The sequence below is a fragment of the Arachis ipaensis genome, chromosome B06 (assembly GCF_000816755.2).
Source record: "Arachis ipaensis cultivar K30076 chromosome B06, Araip1.1, whole genome shotgun sequence".
NCBI lineage: Eukaryota > Viridiplantae > Streptophyta > Magnoliopsida > Fabales > Fabaceae > Arachis > Arachis ipaensis.
The window spans coordinates 4,976,362-4,983,723 of NC_029790.2; the positions used below are offsets into that span (position 1 = coordinate 4,976,362).

The 7,362-nt window shown below is 33.7% G+C and overlaps 1 protein-coding gene across 2 annotated transcripts; it reads right to left on the reverse strand.

Moving 5' to 3' along the window:
- Positions 835-3,463, reverse strand: LOC107645496 (short integuments 2, mitochondrial; the record flags this gene model as incomplete). Of its 2 annotated transcripts, none has more annotated exon segments than XM_016349534.2 (6): positions 835-1,188; positions 1,729-1,946; positions 2,201-2,297; positions 2,741-2,811; positions 2,948-3,134; positions 3,262-3,463. In XM_016349534.2, coding segments are annotated over 6 exon segments (1,015 nt in total), but the record flags the coding sequence as incomplete, so codon positions are not given.

The window sequence follows — 7,362 nt, forward strand, 5'->3', positions numbered from 1 at the left end:
TTAAAACTTAAATTAAACCATAAATATAAGGCTGTATATCCCAAAATATTAGAGTCTAAAATGAAGTAAAAAATTTGACACGCCAGAAAAAGGAAGACACACATTCTTACATTGAAATTAAATGGTGAGAGATTTTATTTTATAGAGAAACTAGATGAGTCCACAAACAACGAAGCTGTTATTCCACATGGTATAATAATTTTTTATTTTATCAAAGAAAGGTAGTAGATTTGGATGAAATTCAAGAGATGTAAATTAGGATAGTTATTTTCGGTTATTTGGTATATAAAGTGAGCTTTTAACTTGAAACTATGAATTTGGAATTAGATACATTATTTGGCAAAAGTGTATTGAAATTTGAACAGTGGCTTATATATATATATAAAAGGAGAGGGTGTTGTTTGGTGTTAGCAAAAGAAAGATGTTAATAGAGGGTGTTAAGTGGAGATAAATTCTTCTTTATTTTTTAATTGTTCTTTCTTTGTATGTTTTTGTAATTTTCTAGACCTTGCTTTGTTGTTGATACAGGATTCTTTGTGTTTGGCTTTGATTGATTATTTATCCTTAATGACAATGGCGAAGGAGATTTTTAATTAATTAAAAATCAGTCTCTTTATCTTCCTCCCCTTCTTGGGTCGAAGTTGTAACTCAATAATAAAAAAAATGTTGCCAACTAGTCTACTACTCCAAACGAAAATGTAATTAGGTATTTTCATTTACAATAATATTTCATATCTTCAAATAATTATTTTAAAAGATTAGTTTAATTATAATAGTTATTAAACGAATAAAATGTTGATAGACATAAAAGTACAAATCTTAATTATAATCTTGTTAATCAAACTGAAAGGAAATTCAACCTCCAACTATATATTGCAGAAAATCTTAGAATTATAGATTATCAAAACATATGGTACAAATGGGGAGAAAGGGAAGGTGGTGGATCTTTCATGATACAGGAACATCATCAAGAATGAAAGGTCCAAGTTTACCAGCTCTAAATAAAGTGAGAAACTTCTTGGATACCATCAACCTTGCTTCTGATGCCTTGTGAGGAATTTTCATTGCTTTCTGCAGTGCACCAAACTGCAGGTCAATGAGGCCCTCTAAGTCATTTTCATCTTCTACATTGCCGTCGAATTCTGTTAGCGTTGAATACAGTGCACGCTGAACTTCCATTACAAGGTCCTGTGATGGATGGCTCAAGAACAAAATTAGGTAAAAAAGATCCATGTATATATAGCATGGCAGTTAACATTCATATACAGTCCTTGCCATCATCTCCAAGCATCCAATGTCAAAAATGTATTCCAATAAAACCCTTAATCAGTGGCTTAAGACGTGCAATAAAATGCACTTCAATCTCTTTTGCACTTGCAGTAACAAAGGTTTTCTGCTAATTGTTAAAACTCTTGATTGTTTCTCAAATAGGTAGCAGCAACATATAGTTGCACTACAAAATCACTCAAAATATTAATCAATGAAAATCCCTCAGGATTTAAATCAAATCTCACAATGTAATAATTAGCATCATACAGGATTAGATATCATAGTCCAACAGTCAAATCATCAGAAGCAAAAGTATTCTCCATTAAATGAGGTTAGAAAACCTTGAGAAGTGTTATGGAATTTGGAATTTATTAACCAAGGTTGGAAATTGGAAACTGAGAGCATCATAGACTGTCATGCACAGAAGAAAAAAACCAGAGAAATGAAGTCATTTCTTACCTCAACATAAATCAAGTGAGATTTATTTGGTAGATTTCTTGTCTTTGGCTTTAGATTTTTCAGACTATAGTCAGGTTTTTCTTCAGCATCATATTCAATACCATCTATTCTCCTATTATTTAGGTGTTTCCAGTGAAGTGGAGTCCCCCGGGTATCCAAAACTGCCAGTAAGTATTGTGCGATACGCTCCTCACCCACCACTGAATCTTTCACAGAACCTATCAATGCAACAACCAAGGTTAGATGAGAAAAGCTAGACTAGCATATGTGCAACGGACACATGTAGTCAAGAAGTAGCTCATGCAGATAAGATCTTACGAAATTGCTGAGAAGTTCACAAATTGAAGGACGAAATGTTCATGGAACAGTTTTATTGGAAATTAAGAAAACAACTCTTTTTTTATTTTCTTTACTTTTTTTGGGGGAAAAAAAGGGTGTTAGGAATTATAACTTCAATTGCTTGATACATTACCTGCAAGAGCCAGCCTTAACCCTGTCTCTATGTCTGAGATACTTGGAACAAGCACCCCTGGGGTATCTAGGACATATATGCTGGGTTTTTGTGCTATCTGAAACATCAAGTAAGATGCACATTTCATTATGAGAACCATCAAGTCATCAACTTATCATAGAAAAACATGGCAGAGCAATTATAGAAACAAAATATTGGAAGCACTGACTTAATCATATTACAAGAATTAACACAAAACACAGGTACTTCTTTATTACCCTTCTAGCTTTGTAAACAATATTTCATTCAAACAATAACGACAAACTTTCAGCATCCGGGACAGACTGGAAATCTAGACTAAACTCAAGTTTGAAGTATATCCACACATAAAAGCAAACTACAAACCATTTCTGAAACAATTGAGATATACACAACTTCTAAGCTAAAAACCAATAAATTGAGTGACACTAATCACCACAGAAATCCCACATAACAATAAAACTCAGTATGCAAAGTTCATTAAATCAACTCAGAAAAAGTGGGGAAATTTAACTACAAGACCTTAAATCCAGCAATATCTTGGGTAACACCAGGTAGTGGACCTACAGCAGCTCGCTTCATCTTCTCCTGCACTATGGAACCAAATCTAACCATCACCAGATGCAAACCCAAACCAAAATGAACCTTTACTCAAAAAAAGAATTCAATTAGCACATTCTATTATTTCCATCACTATAAAATATGTTCCAATTTATCATCATTGATTACCAGGAAAGCGAGACTGCGCAATTTGATGAATGGAGTTAATCAACGCAGATTTTCCAACATTAGGAACACCAACCACCATAACCAGCAGAGTAGGTTCCCTCGAAATCACTTCCTTCAGCTTCAACTCCGCAAGCTCCAGAAGCTTCTTCACTGAACTCTTGCTATGCGCATTTATCGGAATACAATCCTGCTTGCACCTCGCAAAATAATCCACCCATTTCTACACAGAAATTAATCATAATTTTCCATTAATTCACGCATAACTCAATCTACGTTGAAAAGAAAAGAAGAATTGCGAGTTAGTTTTACTTTACGTGCATGATGTTAGGGTTGGCGAGGTCTTTCTTGTTGAGAGCGACGACGCGGCGTTTGCCGGAGAGGTGAGGCTGGAGGTCGGAGTTGGCGGAGGAGAGAGGGATGCGGGCGTCGCGGACTTCGATGACGAGGTCGGAGAGTTTGAGGCGGTGGCGTATGGCGCGTGTGGCGGCAGCCATGTGTCCAGGGAACCAGTTAATGTATTATCATTTTTTTTTATAAGACTTTTTTTTTGGTGTAGAGTTTTCTTCCATAAGACTTGAAGGCTTTCTTTTTTAACCGAAGAACGAAAGCCCAATGGGCTAGCCTAACCAAGCCCAATGGGCTAGCTCTAACCAAAACCATTACGAGAACTCTTAGAGAAACAAAAATTAGATTATAATCAACTCACACTCGTATGCTTAAACAACGGTGTATCATTCTTTAGATTGAAAGATTTTGTAGGCAACCAATTAAAAAAATAATATAAACAAAAAAAATATATAATTGTCAACTTCTTAATCACATCACTGTTGTAACAATTAGATTTATATCAAATTCATGCTCCTTTTAGGAAGCTTGGTTGCCTCAAAACAACATTAAGGTCGTATTATTTATCTTAAGATTGTAACTACATAACTATAACCATAACTATGAATATGATATATTTTATATGATATGATATGATATGATGATCACACTTCAGTTAATCACTGTACTAGGTCGCAACTGATTTTATATATCAATCAATCACTAATATATTATGTTAATGTGACTATAATAATATTAACAATCCTATCAAATAATAATAACAACGACAACGACTGCATTTTCCTTTAAAAATTCATAGACACCCTAGATCTACGTTATTATTTTTTGTATTCTGTCATTTTTATTTGTTATCTTCAGCGCTATTTTTTATTTCCAAAGTTAATTCTTGGTTTAAAAGTATTATTTGAAGCGACCCAACATTATTGTCATTAATAGTATTTAATGTTTATTATAATTGCTTTCAAAATTATACTTATACGGTGATAAAATACTAAATAGGTTTAATTATTCTGTAAGTCCCTATAGTTTCACCGAATTTTCAATTAGGTCTTTATACTTTTTTTCTTTTCAATTGGGTCCCTCTACCTTTTTTTTTTTTCAATTAAGTCCCTGCCGTCAGTGTAACATTTGAGATAACAGAATATTCTTGATAAAAAAAGAATATTCTTGGCAATTAGCTGTAGAGGCTTGGTGAACTAATCTGAATTTTTTCCTAATACCCAAATAACCCCTCGCATTTCATTCCCAAAAAAAGAAGAAACCCTAAGTTTCTCTCGTCTTCTCCGTCTCCTGCCTCCGTCGACGGCGTGTGTCTGCCATCGACTGCAACGGACGGTTGCTGGTGTGCCCTCCGTCGCTTCTCTCTGCACTGGGCCCTTGTGCGTTGTTGTTGTCAGAGGTCTTCTCCACGGTTTGTCCGGCCAAGGCGTCTTCGTTCCGTCACGGTGAAAGCCCTCGCCTGGAGTCACCGTGCCGCACTTTGCCGAGCCTCCGACCACGCCTCTGCTCCGTTTTCCTGTAGTCGAAGTTTCTGCAAGTAAGTGACAAAGAAAAAAGCTTATTTTTTTTCAAAAAAAAAATGGCATTGTTTGACTGTTGTTGCTGTGATGGTGGTGCTTTAAATGGATTCTGCTTCTATTTTTATTAAATGGATTTTGCTTTTAATGGGAGATTTGTGAAAGTGTGATGTATGCTAATGGTTTCAAATTATGAAAGTCTGAACCTTTTTTTCAAATTATGTGATTGAATGGAGCTACTATGGCATTGGATGATAAATTTTATTTATTCTTAGAATGTTGATTGTTGTGACTGTGATGATGTTGCTTTAAATGGATTATGTTTCTATTTTTAATACCTGTAGTGATGGGGGACTCGGATTTTACCATAGACATACACCATGGTGACAAGTTTCATGATTTAGGGAACGGGCTAGAATATTTGGGGGGAAAGATGTTGGAAGATATGCATTATAATCTCGATGAATGGAGTTTGCAAGAAATAGTTAGTGAGTTACAAAAGTTAGGGTACAAAGGGTATGCCAGGATCTGGTACTGTGAACCAGGCTGTCAATTGAGCTCGGGTCTCAGAGAGTTGATGAGTGATGGAGATGCCATGAGAATGGGTAGGTTATTAGTGTCGTAAACTGTTAAGCATTGCTCGGTGTATGTTGTTGATGGCTGTAGAAAAGGTAATGGTGTTGAGATATGTTCGAATGATAAGGACTATGTGCCAAGTGAAGCTGAGTACAATGAGAGTGGTTTCATAGAAGTAGAGGTTGAATGTGAATCAGAAGCGTCTAGTGAGGAGGATAGATTTGATGACAGTGCAGACGATGGAGACCACAAGGATCATTTTGGGTTTGAGATTGAAGATGAAAATGATGGTGGAGTTGGAAATGCTTTTGGGGGGTTTGATGGCCCTTTAAATGAACATGACAATGCTCAAACTGCTGGTGTTGATGCTGCTATGAATGACGCCGCTGTTAGGGATGATGTTGAAGTTGGAGAGATTTTCGAGGATTATGAAACTGAAGATATTGATAGCTATGAGGGAGATTCGAATGATATGATTAAGAAGAGAAGATATCCTAAATACAATGAGGCTGAGATGAGTAGGGAATATGTGTTTAAGGTGGGATTGGAGTTTAAGTCACTTGGTCAGTTTAAGGATGCTATTAGGGAGCATGTTCTGTTGAATGAAAAGGATATTAGGTATGTCAAGAATGATAAGGTTAGATGTAGAGTGGGCTGTAGAGGAAAGAAAGGGAAATGTAGGTGGATGGCGTTTGCATCCAAAGTTGGTGGTTCCGATTGCTTTCGGCTGAAGACCCTTAACGGAAAGGACACTTGTAGACGAGATTATAGCGATAGGCTTGCATCAAGTAGTTGGGTGTCTCAGAAGATTGTTACCAATATTAGTAAGGGGGAGGAGATGAAGATTGCAACAGTAATTCAGAGCATTCAGGATAAATACATGGCTAATATTTCAGTCACAAAAACTTATTGGGCGAGGAGAAAGACGAGGGAAGAAGTACATGGCAGGGATATTCTACAATAGGACCACTATTTTGATATTTTGTATAGGGACTCAATTGAAAAAAAAAAAGGTACAGGGACCCAATTGAAAAGAAAAAAAGTATAAGGATCTAATTAAAAATTCGGTGAAACTATAGGGACCTGCAGAGTAATTAAACCTACTAAATACTAATATATAAAAAATAGTTTGAACTTCTCATATAAGTCTTAGATTTTTCTTTTATCGAAATAAATAAGTACTTTTTTATTAAGAAAAATAAAAAATATTATTCGTACACCAAAAGTCATCAATGTATTTGTGTATAAATATATGTGTAGTTTAATTTATTTTTAATATGTATTTATATTTCAATATGTATTTTATACTTATAGCTGACTTTTGTAACTGATTTTAGTGTACACGTAGTAAAATAGTAAAAGAGTAAAGCACTCTATAACTAGTTAAATAACTGGTTAAACTAGTAAGAAACAAAATTTCTTTTTATGATAATCTTAAAACTTATAATATATGAATATTAGGCTGTATTTGTTTACAAGCATAAGACACAAAACAGAAACACAAAAATATAAAATCGTGTTTGACAGATAAGATATAGATAGAGATATTATATCCAAAAAGTCAAAAACACTAACAAGAAACAAAATTTATTTTTAATTTTTTATTCTTATTAATTTTTTATAATTATATTTATTATTATTATATTTTAAAATTTATTAAATAAAAAAATAAAAATAAATTAAATTTTCATAATTTATTCTAATTTATCACCAAATAAAATATAAGAATACTAATTTATATGTTTCTGTCTTTTATATCTTATTTTTAATGTTTTGTCTCAAAACTAAATGCAGCCTTAATTCTTATTTGCTAGTAAATAAATACTAAAAAATTCCAAATTCATTCACCAAAATAAAGTATAAATTATAATTTTATGAAATATATTATATTAATTTTTTCACAATAATATATATACACATATTATAAGTTAATTTTTAGTAAATATTATCATTCATTATTAATTGACAATGTCACTC